General features: G+C 36.7%; 2 protein-coding genes across 4 annotated transcripts in view; one reads left to right on the top strand and one right to left on the bottom strand.

Moving 5' to 3' along the window:
- LOC128890146 (FH1/FH2 domain-containing protein 3) overlaps positions 1-3264 on the top strand; it is a 256606-nt gene extending 253342 nt beyond the window's left edge. For both annotated transcript variants that reach the window (XM_054148384.1, XM_054148383.1), the window contains one exon: positions 308-3264. Coding sequence is in view for 1 of the 2 variants with exons in the window: in XM_054148383.1 (XP_054004358.1) it covers positions 308-381 (74 nt within the window). In the remaining variant the exon portion in view is untranslated. The remainder of the gene's footprint in view (positions 1-307) is intronic.
- A 980-nt stretch (positions 3265-4244) lies between these two features.
- LOC128890187 (FK506-binding protein 2) overlaps positions 4245-19752 on the bottom strand; it is a 125675-nt gene continuing 110167 nt past the window's right edge. Inside the window, exons 2-4 of one of the 2 annotated variants that reach the window (XM_054148469.1) lie at positions 17994-18157; positions 8023-8147; positions 4245-6755 (exon numbers count right to left, since the gene is read on the bottom strand). In XM_054148469.1, the coding sequence (XP_054004444.1) occupies positions 6567-6755; positions 8023-8147; positions 17994-18157 (478 nt within the window). In that variant the 3' untranslated portion in view covers positions 4245-6566. The remainder of the gene's footprint in view (positions 6756-8022; positions 8148-17993; positions 18158-19752) is intronic. The other variant, XM_054148470.1, reaches the window with a different exon arrangement.

The following is a 19752-nucleotide window of genomic DNA, read 5'->3' as shown; positions in this document are numbered from 1 at the left end:
AATTATACAAAATAATATGCAGTTCTACGAGTTATAGACCTACCTGATTTAATTTACAAAATAACTAGTAAGGGTATTTTGAGAGAATTTGATATCCCTGTCACAAAATTAAAAAATTGAACAATTATATATACCAAATTTGCCCTTCACGTACGTTTTCGTAAGTTCCTTTACCCACTCAGTTGCGTCTCAAAATACGAAATGTTCAAGTGCTCGATAATGTCTACGGTTTTGTTCGAAATTATACCCATTTTATATTCACTATCGTTCCCCTGAGAATGTCAATTTACATGTAATGTTCCCACAGTGCGTAGAACGCTGAAGAACGGCCTCTCGGAAGAGGAGAAGAAGCACATCGCCGCCTACATCAAGGGCTACTGACTGTGATAGAACACGAACACCGTAACTCGTCCACGAGAAAAAGAAGGAAAGGCAGCACGATCATCGAACCTCTGATCGGACGTTGATGACACGGCCAGGACATCGCGATTTTCACACGGGAGAAACCCTCCTAAACGCGACACGAAGAAGCAACCCTCTCTAGGAATCGCAGAGACACACCAAGGTTATACGTTTAAAGAATTATATATATATACATATATATATACACACACACGCATATATATATATATATTTCAATCGATATTTCTGCATGCTGGCAGAAAGCCATAGTTTTTACCTAATTCGTCATCAAAGACGAAAATCGAGGCCTTCCAATCTATTTTTCGCTGACAATGCGCGCTCTGTCGTTCGTTCTTCTGCTGCTGCAAACTGAAGCTAATAGAACTGTTGTCTGAACTGAAATGAGCGTTACACGCCACGTCTGTCAACGGTAGCTGGCGATATTTAATTTAGAAAATTATATTCTTACGTGAAATATTATATTGTCAGAAGGTTATAAGAAATCTATCTAAATATTATATTCTACATGAAAGGTGTTGCGTTGTCTTGTTTTAATTGATAATTTACAGTGACTGTCATTTACAAAATATAATTAAGCATAAAAATGTTTCACTTCTGCAGTTTCAAGCAAAGTTTAATAATTACAGACCTTTGCACGCAGCTTTAAGATTTCCAGCTCACATTTTCTGGAACTTTATCTTGCAATCGTACTATACTATCGAAACTAGCGCCTCTAAATAATTCACGTTTAATTCTAATCTCTCGAGGGACGAATTTTAAATGGATTTCTGTTTGAATATCGAATGGACAGAACCCATCTTTTTATTTTATACACTACATATTTGCAACATTGATATCTCGAAACATATTTTGTAATTTTTATCCTTGCTCTAACGATACGAATTTGCGATGTCCAGAATTTTATTATTTTCTTCAGTACTCGGTATTAGAAACGTAAAATATCTGTCGGTCGCGAATGTGTTAATATTCTGTATTTTTTTATTCTCAAATTACGATCGTAAGTAATTGTAATTTTGATATAAAAACAAACGTATATATGTGATAATATCCTTCGAGAGGTTAATATTCATTTTCCTCGAAGACAATGTTGAGCGAGAGACGCATGTATTTATTCTAGTTAGTGAAATAGCTGTAGTAAACCTATTTCGTGCATCAGATCGCGTTCTTCGCGTTGAAGTTTTCGACGGTAAAAATGAAACGAGTTGCGGCGATCGGGCAGGCGACTTATTCGAGAAATCTCGTTGCACGGTGACTTCTGGCTGCGGAGATGAGCTTACGGGCCGACGTTTCGCATCGCAAGCGAATGCGACAACTTTGAAACTTATATCCTCTTCATCTTCCCCGTGGCAAACAAACAAAACAAGAATAGAATAAAGGTGAAAAGCGTAAAACAAGAGAAACTTTTTAGATGCATCTTCCGTGGTGACAGCTCCAGTGGAATAAATGCTCGCACGCGGACGGAAAGCATTTTTCAGAGACGCCTCGAATCGATTCCCTTTTGCATGTTGCATGAAATGAAAATTTCAGTGGATTCTACCGTTGGCAAGCTTCTTCGTTTAAAACGCGCGCTCGAAAGCTCGAACGACAGAGACGAAGAACAGACAATCGTATCAACGTGTGCCTCGAACGACTTGTAATCAGGGACGGGCGAAATTTCACTCGAATAATAGACGACGAATAAAAGCGCCGTGCGTAATTTAATCGGTACATTTATTCGGAGGAGCTTCTGGTCATTGAACGTTGATATAAAATTTCATTTTGAATTAAGTAGCAGGTATCGAATAAATGGAACATGTGTATACTATTCATTGTCATGCAAACCTCATGCATTAGATATTATGTCCGTGTATATCGATGATTGTTATGTATAGCTTACATGACATTTATCGACGTACCAAATTTCGTGTATTTTATGATATTATTCCATGCATGTCAATGAATGTTAAGCCGAACAGTTGAGTTTAAATTCGATGAGCTGGAAAGTATTTTTTTAAATACCAGATTGATATTTTTGACAAGTGTAAACCAATATGGCAATTCTGGGACCAAATTGTTTAATTCTCGTGGGTTTTTATGAGCAACTCTCACTGTTGTTTATTTTTTGTTACGATGATGATTTGATTAAATGTAGAGGTTATACATATACTCACCTTCCTACCATTATAAACTTAATTAAAGAACCTCATGAATTAATAGAATTGCAACATCATTCCTAATGCGATGGATGAAAATACGAACATTCGAACGAGCAATTCAATACAAATACAAATTACATAATTCAAATTGTACATTGTATCCAACAAGTAACGAATCAGAAGCAATAATTAATATTTAAACATTTCGTACAAAATATTTATCAAGACGTTGTATTAAACGAATAACGAACACAAAAGTGATTTTAAAAGTTAATAATATTTCCAGCTTTTATTCGTCGATTAAAATATTTATCTGTAAAGTGATCTCGTCCGTCTTTGACTGCCCATAATCCGAATTCTATTAAAAGTTAAGTGAAAGCTTCAAAATAAATTCATAAACGTATTTAGCGGGGAGAAAACTCTTCTCCAGCGAGACGATATTTTTCATACAACGTAAACGAAAGAGCAGCCGAATATGCGATCCACGATTTCTGTCTGAATTCAATAGGTAATGAATTTCGAATACCTACGACGACGAGAATTTGTAAAACGATGCGATTTGTTCGACGAGAGGAGCAAACTTAATTAACTTAATCATCACTTTGTTAATCGCGTAAGCGTGCCGTCGCGTACGCGCAGATCATTGTAAGTTTCTGCGGAAATGATTCTTCAAATAAAATTGCGAGCAACAGCAGTGTATCATTGATACCGTGTGTGTTTCCCTTTGTTTTCCATCCCGATTTCGTTTTCAGGAAGTGCACTTGGACGATCGTCGCGTCGAGTATTGGAAAATACGCGCAAGGTGAGTGTGCATTGAATGCGTTTCTTTTTAGTTCGAAAAAGAGGAGCACTTGTCCTCTTAAACTCTTCAGCGATGCTTTACGATTCAATATGCATTTCAAAATTATTTTGACATTCGAAATAATTAGTTTCTTAAAATTCATTTCAATTCTTGACAGTTGATTTCTGTTTAGTAATTTTTGGTGATCATTGGCGATATTTTTAGAGAAATCTTAAGACTGAAGAATGAATAATGCAATATATTGTTGCGACGGTATGAAGATGCCGCACTACAGTTCCGAGTTACATCGTCGCGACGGTGTGAAGATGTTGCGACGATGTGAAGTTGCGGAAACGAGTTCCCGCGCTTCCGGTTGCCAGGAAGCGGCAAACTTTTAAAATAGAAGAGAGCGATTCGAGAACTCAAAGAGAGAAGACGTTTCGCTACAAGTCTCCAAGATTATCGTTATATTATCGTTATATTGTTTACAAGTTATAGTTTGTTATTAAACTTTATATTTAATTAAAATGAATTCTCGTGCTTCAACCCCCCGGCGTAAGAATATAATGCATAAATAACGAAGAAGTTGGTTATTTTTGAAAAAAATCTATAACTCAGAAGCTGCTCCATTTACAAAAAAAAAAAGTTTTAAAATTAGTGATTATACCTGAGTGAAACCTTAAAGTAAAATATTTATCTATAAAAGTGGCCAGCAAAAAAAAAGTAATACTAAACAACATTAATCATTGCAAGAACCAATTTTACTCGACTCAATACTGCGAAGCAATACTAATATAACTTTGTAGAAAACCTAAAATATTCAAACGATCGAATTAAAAATCTACGAATGTCAATTAAGAAAATTGGGATAAGGATTCTGGAGAATTCAATGAAACGTAGTCAGCTTATATAACAAACTGTGCTCGAGACACACGATTTATTATTAACCTTCGTCCAACTTTAACAACATACAATATAATGTAGTAATAAAAACGTATCAGTTAAAAAGTGTAATAATGATAGCGGCGATCGTGGGAAAGAAGATCGCGTCGATGCGATCGCCGTTCATCTCCACCACGCATCCTCGAGATTGCACCTTCCTCTTGCGATCCTACTCCGGGTCCTGGTTACGTCTTCTCGCGTGAAATTCGTGGCCTGAGAATGCCAGTGGTGTGTATCTTTGTTCAATGTATGCGTGTGTACAGGGAAACTGGGGTTTCGGGTGCTCGTGAAAAGGGGACATGGTGGGGATGGGATAAAAAGGAAGAAGCTTTCGAGAGAGGACAGAACGTTTCGCGCGTTGATTCTTTAGCACCGTTACGCCGATGCGCTTAATTAATGCTAACATCTATAGTCGTGTAGAAAAACCACTCTCTCTCTCTCTCTCTCCCACCCGTTTTCACTGTCTCTCGCATATATTCTCTCTCGCACATTTTCTCCCCTGTCTTCTATCTATATTTGTATAATTATATTAAGTTGAACAGCCTCGCTTCGCGCCAGGATTTCGATCACTCGTGGTTCAGGTCTTTCTGCGCGCGTCCTTCGTTTTACCTGTTCGTTCAGAAGTCGGAACGCTGGATACTGAGTTTGCAGATGGGAACGATTGGGGCATAGTAGCGACTTGCGTTTACTCGAAAGTATTTGGTCAGGATGAGTAAGTCTCCCAGGTATAAAAATAATAAAACCTTGTTCGATGAACGACAAGCGTTAAATTTGAGGATGATGTGATTCGTGTATCAAAAAAATATTCTTATAAATTACCCATTCTTCGACGCTTTGAAGACCGATGATCTCTAAAATCGATTGAACAGTTCGATCACTAATGTGCCCCAAACTATAGACATCCTACAGCACGAGGATTGGTAGAGGTCTGGTACAGATGTTAAAAAGAACAAACATGACAAGATATTGCTCGTAAAATTATCTTCAGTTAGAATTATTAAGATAAATAATTATCATTTAGGTTACTGCGGAGAGATGAAAAGTTGGTTAGGGAATTTGTTTGGTAACAGTATAATTTCCTTGATTGTATTATAGAATTACAGTCAATTCCATAAATATTCATACCATGTATGTCTATTGAAGAAATTTGTTTAAATTAAATGGTAGGCTTGATGTTTCCAAGTGTATGTTTGTATAAATATGTTGATATATATGTGAATATATACATGTATAAGCTTATTCATATATATACTTATAATGAAAAATTCATTTGGCAATATCAAAACTATTATTTAATTTAGTCGAACTTCTTCAACGGACATAGAGAATAGTTATGGGATTGACTGTATATATTATAATAGATACTATAGTGTAGAATTCTATAGTAGCCAACTTGTCATGTCTGTACAGTATGAGTAACAGATCAATACACGCTATAGTGTAGGATCATGACTCGTCAAAAAAGTGGTTCCCTACCAAATTCTCGTACGAGGGAGAGTCGATAATCGCGAACGAAGTCCTAAGAGATTCCAAGAATTTTTCCCATTTCGATTTCATTTCAACCCCTTTCTCTCTACCACGGTTTTGCTCGAGTCGAGTTTATCTCCCTTCTTTAAGAAGTGTCCCTACTAACGAGAACAAGTGTCTCTGAGTCGAAAGGACGCGAAGTGATTCGAAGCGTTCCAGTAAGTAAAGAGAACCTCTTCAGGTTTACCTCTCGTCCATAGTCGACGGTACAAATATAGTGATTTCGTTCACCCTTCCAGACCTGAATTATTTTTCTGGATCACGTGCCGAGGTCCTACGAATCTCGACCCTCGCTTAGAACTCTCTACCCACGATATACCCACTGTTCGAGCTCCCAAGCGTCCCGACTGCTCCACAACAGCGAAATTTCCGCCCTGGCGCGCGCGTTCCTGTGCACGGCGTCCGTCGGATTGAAACTCCCGGACACTTTTCGGAATTCCTTCGATCGGTATATTGGCCCAGTGTCCTCGTTTCGCGAGAGAAATTCCCCGGCGAAGAAGAGGTCCGTCCGCGTTCTTCAGCTTCCCCATTGTTCCTCGAGACTCGCGAGGGATCCGCGTGCACCGCGCAGCGGACGCGTCGAATCCCAGTCGACGATCGATCTGGGGTGAGCACACCAGCTGCAGTGTTCAATGGTGTTCGCGGACCGGATAGGACTCGAGGAGGCGATTCCCCGCGGTAGTGAACACGTGGTGGCGCGAGGCACGACGCCGTCGGCGACGCGGTGCTCGGAGACGCGGCGACGCGGCACGAAGACTTCAGAGCTCGTCGTGCTTCGGCCCGGTGAACTCGTCGTGGGAGATGAAGCCGTTCTTGTCCTTGTCCTCGTGCTGGAAGATCTCCTCGACGAGCTTGTCGTGGTCGGCCAGTATCTTCTTCACCTCCTCGTTGTTGTCCGCGCTACCCTGCTCCGCCTCGATCACCTGCTTCTTCAGGTACTCGCTCACCTGCGCACAACAAACGAGGATTTTAGTTTCTTGGTTGTTTAGGGTGCGTTTTAGGTTACAGGAGAGTCTCGGGGTTCCCGATGTATGTGCATTTAATCCTTACGTGCTTTTAATTGAATACCTTAAAATCAAATTTTGCTAGAGTCAATTTAAATTTACCTGCTTTCCCTTTAAACATTTCCAGTCTCGACCAAACAAACAAAAAAAAAACGAAAATAATCCCGGCAATTTTCTTCTTACTTCTTTTAATAGGATGCGCTCGCGAATGAAAGTTTTGTCAGATGCGCAATATTTTCAAGTGACTGTGATGAATGTATCACGGTGCGTTATACGTGACAGTATAAAAAAAAAAAAATGGCGTGGGCTTGCGTTGCTCGTTACCGTTAAAAAAAAAAGCAAAAAATGTGTCGAGGTGCAGTTTCCTCTTCTGTGTGTAAAATGTGTGGATGTTAATCCTCTGCGCTGGTACGCGGGGATAAACCTGACCGGCACCAATGGTGTGATTGGTCTGCTCGTTGATCCGTGAGAATAAAAGATCTTATGAGATGAACGAAACAAATTGTCAAAGCGAATGTCTGGCAAAAAGGTTAGTGTATTTCGAAATGAAACAAAATTGTAGCGCGAGGGATTTGGTGGACTTTAATTTTCATTTGATTAAAATTTACACCGTTGTCAATTGTATTAGGTTGTCCTAAAAGTTTCTTTCGTTTTATTAATAATGAATATATACACAATATTGTATGTTTTATGTTACATTACTGAACTGTGTACGATTCATTTCGCTTCATTACTGTTACAGCATCAATGTCTAAGAAATTAATCTGTCTATTTATATAAACACGACCACATAAAATAATTGAATGCAACTCATGAAAGAAACTTTTACCTAATACAAATGTAACAATATACTTGTCAATGTTATTACACAAGAAATATTCCAATTTAATTTCTCTGGGTCTCTCAGATTCGTCTCAAAGGAAATAATTCAATTGATATTATATTTAACATGCAACGAAAATGTTCGTGTAACTAATGTAATTAAATATTAATATAAGTTTAAGGAAATATTAAATGTAATTAATGAAAGTGTTGGTTTAAATTTGTAATTAATACTTGTGATTAATAGTATTAAAAAGCTTCCAAAAAATTGGCATGGGAATGATTGTTATAAAATAGTTTAGTACTTGTTAGAAACACTGTTTTAGTTGTATTTTTGTTATACCACCACCATGGAGATCCCTTGAAAAGAAATTAAAAATGATCTTGCCATTGCTCTCACCTCCTCGCGGGACAACTGGTTGTCGCGGTCACGGTCAATTTCTTTGAACACGTTCGCGGTTGGTGGATAGTCGCTGATGTTGATCAGTTCAACGTCGAACAACAAGGTAGCACCTGCAATCAGAAACACAAATTTTCGTTAGTAGGTTCATCTTGTAATTGTTTAATTGAAGTTTCGATAAATAATTTAAACGCTTAAATTGAATACTTTGTAGAATCATATATACTTAATAGTTATTTATTCCTTTTTTAACAAACAATCAGAACGCGAAATCATGTTCGATTAAACATTAATAACAATTATAGTTAAAATAAGTATTTATTCGAGACATTAATCGTGAGAAATTTGTCAATATATTAATATCTATTGATTGGGTCAACTAAATATTAGTTTCTGACAATAGTTACATTAATTATTAACAATACATAATGTTTAAACAATGATGGGGGATATGATTTTGCTGTGATATCAATGTTTCACGAATTATTTTCTCGATGGATCCAACGTGACGTCGAATCGACCGTGACGCGGTTGTTGTTCGCCCTTCCCCTTCTCTACTTCGACAGGCTCGAACAAGTCGCGACCCTCGACACAGGTATACGAGGGGCGCGGTCTCATTCTTCGACGATCCTTCGGTCGGTATGGATCTCGCGATCGCGCTCCGTATCTCGTGTCCCCTTCTCTTGGTTGTGGGTAGCTTAGTTTGCCTAGTATTGCTTGTGTGTGCTTTAGTTTAGTTTAGTTAGTTTTAAGGCATGTATCTTAGTTAGTTTTAAGGCATGTACCTAAGTTAGTTTTAAGGCATGGATGTACGAGTGTTTGCCTCTGTCAAATAATTATTAATCATTTCTTCAATTCTTTTGTTTGTTCGTAGATCCATATTGGACTCGCAATTTCGTGCTTCACTTCGGTCACTATTGCTTCATGTGATAAGTATAGTGATCAACCATGTGACTGGCCGAAATCGGTTGCCGTCCTCTGGTGGGTCTGATTTGAGAGAGAGTCAATCGATGCCTCCGAGGAATCTTCTAGTCTCTGTACGCGTCAGGCGAAGTCCAGGCTCCCGACGCAGCGCAGCTCGATAGAGCCGTCAGACGGATGCAAGTCGCGTCCTGGACTCCTGACGTTGTGCAGAGAGTAGAACTCCGTTTCGGGACTCTACGACCGTCAGACATACCTGGTGTCGCAAGGGCAGGGCACCCCGACGCGGTGCTACCTACGTCGTACACTGTCAGGTTGGGACCTGGGCCCTCGGCAGCAGGTATGCAGGGAGTAGAGTACTGACGGAGACGTTGATCGTCTTTCTCTCGAATCAGACCCACCAGAGGAAACGGGACTGACTCTGTAAGTCCAGTTTCATGGTCGCGCCGTGTCGCGATTTAGCTTCACTCCTCTTAGTTCAAATAATTATTTGGCAGAGTCAGACTTGGACTTTGGAAATCAAAGGGAATTTTATTTTCCTTCGATTTTCATCGTTTCGTACTTAGTATCAAGCTCGTCAACTCTATGTAGAGTATGCATCTATGTATGTATACTCTATATAGAGGGAGATCGAAGGAAGTTTGATTCCTTCTATTTCCGGGTCTCCAGTCGCAGCAACCTCCACGTGGTGAGACCTGGTAATCGGTATTATTCGCGACGAAGGATTGTTCGTCGCGAATAATACCGAGAGCTAATGGCTGCGAACTGATAATAATATCTTTATATATAAAGTGTAATGTGCAAAAGTGTAACGTGAGATTAGGTTTAGATTAGCAGGGAAAACACCAAGGAGAGTGTTTGCTCCCAACAATAGCATGTGTAAAAATTTATTAATTTTTCAAGGTGGTTGTTTTACCTTTTTATGGATGAGGAGATGTTTATTTCATGAATTTCGTAGCGTTGAAATTATTTATAGCTGTGTAGTTTAATATTGTAGGATGGTTGAGCGAAAATAACGTAAGGTTTATAGAATACTTTATTAACGAAAGTGGTCTCTAAGGAATCCGAGTTAACGATAAGTGTTACATTTAGCTTTAGAGAAGTTAGTTTCTATATAACATCAATTTAATCATTTTTGAAAACTTGCAAACAGGAAAGCTAAATCAAGAAATACACACAGAGGTCTTTGTCTAGCGTGGATTCATTTTCCATTATTAATCCAGAGTCTAGACGACACGCGATGACTGCATTGATTGCTCGAAATCCAATAAAAACCCAATACATCTCTGTCAGCGTTGACGAAAGACGATTGCCGTGGCTTTTCGATTATTTGTTCGTCGACTATTTGTGCGGCATTATCCAACGAAAAACCAGTCCCGTATTTCGTCTCTTCGTCGATGACGTATGACGAACCTTTCGTCACTGACATTTGCTACCAATCACGATTCTTTTTGCTTGATCGATCGACGAGAGAAAATAACTGCGATATTTTCTGCAAAATTTCCTGAAAGGCGGAGTTCTACTTTTATAATTCTGCAAAGAGTTGCCAGCTAATTAAAGAAAATATTTCCCTGTTGCGTTTCTACACTTCAGCCATAAACGAAGTTACCTTTCCTAATTGCGTCTTACCTTTCCTAATTGCACCCTGTCAGAGCATCTTCGAATTACTTACTTAATTAGCTCGTCATTGAGACTAATTTCTTTTAATTATTTAGAGACTAATTACTTTCATTTGTCCTTCAGGTATTTAATTTCTCATATCAATTTTGTTTCTATTTCAATTGTAGATTAACGAATAATTATTGCAATTATATTTTGACGAAAAACCGAAAATGTTAAATAACGATCCACGTCGACACCACACGAAAATACATTCTATGATTTAAATGTCAGCACAGCGTATCACTGAAAATATAAAGTAAAAGATCCGTCGCTGATCGATAAATGTCCATCAAACATTTACCCACACCCGAAACGTATCACAAAATACGATTATTTCAAGCATTCGAAACGATGCCGTGATGTTGCCAGCGCGCTGGTTAATTTTTTGTGAATTTATTATGGCACAGTGAATTTTCGATGTTACGTTAAGATTGTGGATTATTAACGAGCGCCTAAAACGTTCGTTATAAATTTTGTCGCGTGACCCAACTGGACATTTCATTCGTTATCAACGTGTCGTACACGTATTAACCAGTTCCTGATATACATTATCAGAAATTAAGATGTGAAATCCACTTGAATATTAATATACCGGTAATTTTACACAAAGGGTTGTATTAATACTGCGCACAACTTTTATAGTTTTCTCATATCAACATAATATAAAATAATTTGTAACACTCGATAAAGTTAAGTGTTACACTTGTAGCTCATTCTAATTCAATTATTTGGTTTCAAATAATACAAGCATATATGTCCAATAATTTTCATAAGATGTTTTTTTCAAAATTTAATCAAATCGTCACAATTATTTTTATAAACACGACTGATTTATGTAAAGGCGATTGTTTTGCAATAATTATTTATAAAAACGTTTGATGACATAAACAGGTGGTAAGAAAAGAGTAGAAATATTCTTTGCAATGTCTGCAATAAAACTCTGATGCGATTAAAGTCCTTTGAATTGATTTATTACGAATATTTTCACGACACGTCCAAACTCCCGTCGTGGCACAATTGTTAGAAAGTTCTGCGTTAACTCGCCGTCAAAGTGAAACCATTTCAGTTAATTTTTTTATAACGACCGCGGTGACAACTTGACAATTTCTGCCTCGCAGAGGCATTAAAATGCTCAGCGAGGCGAATCGTATTTTTGATTCGCGAAGTACAGTACAGCCATCTCCATTAACGGGATAACATCGTTTATGAGGCGAGCAACTAAATCGGAAATCACGGTACATTTGAGTTTAATCGGGCCAATTTCCCGATAGCGGACTTTTTCGGATATACTCGGTGATCCATTTGTGCAATAGTTTATCAAATTTTACGTAATTTTCTTGATATTTTCGGTTCCTGAAAGTATCGAATTTCTCAAATATTTAACAGGAAGTAGGTAATCCAAAATGGAGATATTGAGGTCCCGATATTTCAAGATATGTACAAACAAATTAAAGGACAATATTCTTGCAATCTCAAACGGGTTATTATTTTGTGTTCCTCTAAATGGTACAATTGGAGTTGTTACAAATTAATATAGGAATAGATGAAGGGTAAAGCTAAAATTGTTAATATCATTTATGATGTTATTCACATGTCGAAGTTATGAGATTTATAGATAAATTAAGAAGCGAAGCACATGTATTATTTATGTGTCCACGTGAAATGTATTGAAATTTTCTTTGCCTGTATAATTCAGTCGTATCATGTATACAAAATAGTTTTAGCCAGTAATAAGGTGACACTATATGTATTTGTGGAATTGAATGAAGAGGATTTACTAGTCTATTGAACTTCTCCTGTAGGATATATAAAAATATCAAATATTCGATAACAAAATACAGTTTTCAATCATGTGTATTTCATATTTCTAAAAAAATATCGAATAACTCAGTTCATGCAGCTTGATACGTTTAAAAAAAAAAAAAACACTCGAAAAATTATACACAACCATTTAATGGTTAAAACATTGGATCATTCGAAAACAAAAAATCGAACAGATCCGTAAAATATAATTTTAGTATTAGATATAGCCTACTATTAAAATATAAAATATAATCACGTAACGGGTGAAACTTGAGTCTTAAGATTTGTACCAAACGTGTATACAAAATCATACAGGACAAATGAAATAATATCATATATAGTAGAAGTATCGTTGACACAATTTTTTCACGATAATTAGGCTCCAGGTTGATAATAACCGATAATGAATTTCCCCGAAACGAAGCAAATTGTGCGCACGCGAGTCGCTCGCGTATATACGCGCACGTGTTCGGTATCAATTATGAACGGTCCTATCGCGATTAAGCTGGCCCTAATGAAATATGCTCGATCAATTATTCGCTGCTTCAACGAGCGTAACTAATATGTCGGACAATGCTCTCGCATCCGCGCGACGAGACTCGTTTTCCCTGGTAATTGAACGACCAAACGACATAGAGGGATTAAACACGGGGAAAGTTTCTCGTTCTGGGGCGGGAGCAATATCGACGACAGATGGAATCAAATTCTGTTTCTTTGTACGCAATTTCCTCCGATCCCTCCCCCCTGCTCCCCCCGCGCCGTAGTCCACCTTCTTTTTTCCGTTATCCGTAGGAAAACCGTTTCGTTCCCGATCTCTGGTTCCTGAAAATGTCTTCCCCTCACCCGGCCGCGATTAGTTGTGCTCCACGTTGCACGAGGGCAAACTATTTCAGCCTCCAGAGAGCATAGATAGGAGCTAATGTTATACGGAACCGGGGATGCAGCGAAATAACGGAGAAGTTAATCATTCCATTGTTCCGCGGGAAAGAAGAACAGCGGATGAACAAACGATACGAAATAATTTGCGTTGAACAACGCCAGGGCGTTGGCCACTGTATAAATCGTTGGGAATTTATTCAGCCATCGCCCAGCGGACCGTGGCGAACTTTTATCTGGATAAAAGTTGACGAATGGTGGCAACTCGCGGCGATTTATTCGTATCATTTGTTCGATTGTCCCGGATAACATGTTTAATTATGGAAATATCGATGCGATTGCATATTGTAGGTGGCAGTGTGATAGAAAAATCTTGTCACTAAAAATTAATATTTTCTCAAAGGGTAAGGTTAAATAATAGTTTGAATATTTCGCGAGAGAATGTATTTCTGTTGTAGGAACCTACTTAGAAAAATAAGGCAATCCATTTGTATTGGGTTGTCCAGAAAGTTCATGCCTATGTTTAAGAAAAATTCTAAGGCATATTTGAATTTTGATGTATATTTATTGAATTATACAGGGTGAGTCCGAAGAAACAGAACACCTAAATGTCTCCGTTACATTTCGTTGTACAAAAAAACTTCTTAGGACAAAGTTACACTATTTGAAGGGCCACGTGTAACGGTGTACGGGAAACAATTTTCAAGGTCTTTTTTTTATAAAACTTCAAGGTCATCGATGTTTTTTTTAATGGAATGATATATTTTCGTTAACGTAATGTTCGAGCTGATAAAATAACGAATTCATCCATGTACTACAATATGACCTACAAATGACCTTCAACCCAGAAAAATGGAATAAATAAAATTCAACGTGTAAGATTGGAAATCTTAGGGAACATTAGAATTAGAAATCAGAGAGCAAGAACGTCTTCAGACTGATCAGCAGTTGTAAACACGAATGTATACAAACACATAGATAAAGGTATATCATAAATGTCTTCCTGTCAACACCGAATCTGTTATTATGTTGTGTATTGCGATACATTTGAATGTGTAGCATCTCAAGTTAATATTAATTTGAATATTGAAAATATTTTGAACATTTTGGGTAACAGGAATAAGGCAAATGAATCTTACACGTTGAATTTTATTTATTCCATTTTTCTGGGTTGAAGGTCATTTGTAGGTCATATTGTAGTACATGGATGAATTCGTTATTTTGTCAGCTAGAACATTCCGTTAACGAAAATATATCATTCCATTTAAAAAAACATCGATGACTTTGAAATTTTATAAAAAAAAAAGACCTTGAAAATTTTTTCATGTAACGTGGAACAATACATTAGATGCGTTTGTCTTTCATATTGATAAAATCCGTTGGTATTTTTACATTCAGACGATCCAGGTGTATGTAACGTTGCTCACCACACACCCTCTCTTTTGGTGACCTCTCGCTAGTTTGCTCATATCTCAGAAAATTTTTTATATTTTTAGAGAAACACTAATTGTAAAATGCATAAATTGAGTATAGAAAAAAAAAATCACGAAAGAGTGCTCGCTCCTTAAAAGTATTATCGAAACGAATGCACAACAGACAAGTAGTCGAGACTGGCAGTCAGGAAATAATGAAGCGAGGAAGTTAGTATGAATTTAATCTTCAATATTCTCCTAAAGAATTTTACTTCCAATTTTATTTTTGAGATTTTACAGTCTGCGCAAATGCTTCCAATTTGCCAGACTGAATTACTGCCAACAAACTCGGCAACGTTCGCAGGTGAAATTAAAACATCCCCGCGCATTACTTTAATCTCCTAACTGTATAATTATTTTCAGTGAGAGAGGGCACGTTCAAAGACGCTGAAAAATTCCGAGCAGATTATCTAACGAACTCCGACAAATATTGCAACCGAAGCGTAAACGTCGCTCCGCGGAATACTTTTCACAAAGGGGGCCGACTTAACCCATCTTGCCCGCTGAAGAAGTTAATTAACCATAAAACGCGCAAACCGCATTTACCCCGCTCCGGGTTGCAAAGCCCTCGAACATTGTAACTTCTCATTACACGTTCTTCCGCAACAAAGAACCACAGACAGTGTTCCGACAAAGCGATCTCATGAAAAATTTTCGCTGATGCGTGGCAGACCTGTTGGAGGGAAAACCTATGCGAATAAGAATCGTACATTTCCTTGGTGATGATGAAACAGTCAGATCATTAACGGAGTTTTGTAATAATTATTGAGACATAGTACGACGATGATTTCTCGACACTGTTGTATGTGGGACGATGAATCGTTAGGGAAAGAATTAATGGGTGGATACGAATAGGTAAATGCAAGTGATATTAGGTGTATCAGTAGGGTAGAGATAATTTGTACTTTCTTGTTGCTGAGTAATTCTCTTTAGAAATTAGTTCAATATATTTATTTATATTTATTCGACTAGCATTTATTGTGGCACTCTAATGTATACTAAGTGTAGAGTAATTATTTCATTCAATTAATTTTATTTCATTTATATTTATTTATATTCATTCAACAAGCATTTATTCTGACACACTAATGTATATTAAATGTAAAGTAACTGCTTCATTAAATCAATTTTATTTTACTGATACATTGCTGTAGTTTACTCTGAAACAGCTAACTATATTCCATTGTACAGTTAAAATTACCGAATGCCCCATCGTATACACTTCTTTTGTTATGCCCAATTTAAACTATTATTTGTATACATAAGTTGAGCACAAAGAGACTCGATCATTATCGAAACAAATAAAAGAAATAAATAAGTAAATTACCGAATGTGTTTATCGTGGGTGAACGTAGTTGTCGCGCGAACAAAGGGTAAACCGGGGATAAAGGGAGGCTCTGCATAAAACGTGGAACACTTTCCGCCCCCAAAGATATACGCGTATTCGAGGGTAGCTCCCGATTTACCTAACGCTCGAGTTTCCGAAAAAATGAGCGCGCGAGTGTCGATGTTGATCCGACCGAGCTGGCCGGGATAGCAGTGCTCAATTTAATGGTTGACGCTTTATTGGATTTCCGTGCAATTGCATTTCTTTTTTTCCACTCCGATTTCATTGCTAACGATACCTTTTGTATCGACCCATCGTCTGGCCTCGTTTACCCCCCTCTGAATATCGATGGAGACCTCCGAATCATTCGAAAAGAGTAATTATATGCATTGTCGCGTCCCGATTCCAATCTGTTATGAAACTAGTCCTTCGTTTTCAAAGAAGATAAAACTTTGATATGTTTATTTGTGTTGTATCTACTTGTGGTTGTTATGTGTAAAAAAAATCTATTCATAAAACACGATTGTTTTATAAAAGTGGAATTCTAGATAGACTGAATGGTAGAGTTCATGCCTTTGACTGCGAAGGACGTATACAAATAGGAATATAATTTCTAAATGGAAAAATATATTTCATCACTTAACTATATCTTATTAAAACATTAACAAATATTTTACCCAAAAATTATCTTTAAAATTCTCAATTATCATAGATTTATAAAAAGTTGAAAAAAAATTTATCATTATTAATTCTACAAATATCATTTTCATTTACCATAGATCGATATATTTGGTTTGAATATTATGTCAATATTTTAACAGACAATTTTACATCCCAGTTTGCATTAGATTGGCATCAACGTTTCGTTTGTTCAATCTCTCTTCCGTGTAAAATCAAGTAAAACTATCCTACCTCATATACGCAAACAATACTATAAAGTCATAACAATTTGGATTATGTGTTCTAAATTCATTTCCAATTCATTCAAATTTTCGTGCAACGTCGATATTCTATTCCCAATATTGAATTATTTAAAATCAAACAGAAAATTAATTGAAATACTATAATTTCTGTATAACACGAGCAATTATTTTACTTATGCGATTACAGAAAGTGTATTGATATCCAATTTCACGAGGAACTGATGGTTTCTGATGGAATTTTATAAATAATAATGCAGCTGCCTCGAGCAAAGCAGCGATATTGGAAATTTGTAATTTTGATAGTGATAAAGAGAAAATGGAAATTGTACAAGAGCATTTTCGCAGCGAAGAGTTGGATTCATTTCCAAATAGTCTAGCCTTTTCTCACCCGTATTATCATAACAATGCTCAGGGAAAATCTCAGAATTTCTAACGCGTACAACTTTGCTCTTAATTGCAATTAGGAGGAAACTTCTGTTAATGTAAACTACGCCTGGTGAATACATACTGTTACTCTAAGAATTCTTGTGCTTCATTTATACTGCATATTTTGTTGGACAAAGTATCTTAAAATTTGTTTGAATTCGCATTTCCATGGTGCAGCGATTTATGGACAAAATATAAATTCTCAAACGTCACACTTAATGCTAGTTTCAAATCCTTTGTCACGATCTAAGTAATTACTTTTATAAAATTTATTCCGTCTATAATTGTATTGTTGAATTTACAACAGCCTTTTTATAGTTAATGAATGAACTCAATGTTTGGTCTTAAAAAATAATTTCAATAATCAGTTTTAAGGTGTGTTATTTAACATACTGCAGCTATAATAATAATTTAGTCATATACTGTACATTATTTCTGAAATAACAGGTTCAATCGTCTACTATATCTGCTAGGAACGATCATTTTCACTCGAACGAATTTCGTATAGAACAAGCAAGGAGAACAACTCCGATGAAATAACAATCTTACCTCCAGGAATTACGTTTCCGGCTCCCTTCTCTCCGTAACCGAGTTCCGGTGGTATGGTCAGCTTCCTCTTTTCGCCCACGCACATATCCACCAATCCTTGGTCCCAGCCTTTAATAACTTGGCCAACTCCCAGCTGGAATGTGAACGGCTGATCTCTGTCCAAGCTGTAACAGGCAATAAACGGGAACGTTTTAAATACTGTTCCAATGGAGACTCGTGATTCGACGACATCCTTGCTTTCAACAATAGAGAGAAACTTCTACTTAACCCTCCATTGAATTAATTTTATTTTATATTGTTTTATAGAGTAGGTATTTATTTAATAAACATAAGTAAGTTATGTAGTATAAGAATCCTTCGAGAAATTCGATTCCTGCATTTATTTGATTAATTAACACAAATTATTAGGTGTTTTAATAAGGGAACATATATATAAATAAAATTGCTTCAACAAACTTTAATGAAATTATTTCTATTGAATATTAAAGAAAGATAATTTTTTATCTTTATTAATTGCGTTGATCACTAAATGCGTTGAATTTTTGTTATGCTTCATTTTCTTGTCGTTGAAAAAATATATTTTGTATTGTAATAGAGTGTCAAATAAATACTAAAAATGTCAAAAGTGTCGACGACATGGTTTACTTAAAATAAATTCCCAAAGAAAGCTTTCTTTTCAGTCAATCTTGAGTGTAATCATCTTTTTTCATTGAATAAACAAATTAACAAATTTAAAACCGAATAAATAATTGAATACTAACGCAATCATTTCTAATAATGACTATGACAATTTAAAAGTAATTTTACTTTCACGCAGCCAAACTCAATCCTTTCTTAAGAAAAGAAATAATCGATTACAAGATTTTCGAGGATTAGTATCGACAAGCACGGTCCGCTGTTCAGAAAGGAAGGCAAATGGAAACGGGGACCGACGTAAATTTTCACGACAACGGAACTTGCTGAATTCGCGTTGGATTCCAAGGTCTTTCAGCGTGGAAAACAGTACACGTCTGTCTATCGATATTTCCCGTGAAAAAGGTCGCGTCGCGGAAGTGTCAATCTATCGCCAGTCTCGGCGTTCACGTATGCCAGTCGATCGTTTCACACGTGCCAGGAACGAAAATTGACGAGTTCATCGGCTGATTGACATGCTCGAAGACGAAAAGTGAAGCATGGACGCAAGGACTTGGCGAAAGAATCGAGAAATTCGTGACGAGGGACAACGTCACACCCAGAGAACGAAAAATAATAAAATCGAAAGAAGAATTCGAAGAAACGCGGTAGCAATAACATGCCGATTGACAGTTTAAATATGTAGAAAATAGAAAAAAAATGAGTGATGGAAGGAGGGAGGCGAAGAAAAGAAATCGAGTGACAATTTCAGAATAAGCAGAAAATAATTCTTAAAATGTAATTGAAAAGGTATATTATAAAATGTACTATTTTAGTTTTATTATTCGATACGCGTCGATGTATGATATTAAATTGTAAAAATATCGCGTGTTGTCGTTTGGAAACATACATTCCACATAATTACGTCGACATAGTACATTATCAAATATTTTTCTTTACTTTTACGAATCAACACACGATGTTAAATTCTTACAAGAACGATTCACTTATCTTTAAAAAAAGCAGTCTATCTTTCCGTACTCTATTAAATACAAAGAAAAATAAAGCAGCGATAAACTGATGACACAACAGACACAGGAGCAGATGTAAACAATAACAGACAATTTTGTATCATACTTGTCTTTCC

This window comes from Hylaeus anthracinus, unplaced genomic scaffold (genome assembly GCF_026225885.1).
Source record: "Hylaeus anthracinus isolate JK02 unplaced genomic scaffold, UHH_iyHylAnth1.0_haploid 12000, whole genome shotgun sequence".
Lineage (NCBI taxonomy): Eukaryota > Metazoa > Arthropoda > Insecta > Hymenoptera > Colletidae > Hylaeus > Hylaeus anthracinus.
Note: the sequence above shows the minus strand (reverse complement) of the source record. Positions and strands in the feature narration are given on the sequence as shown.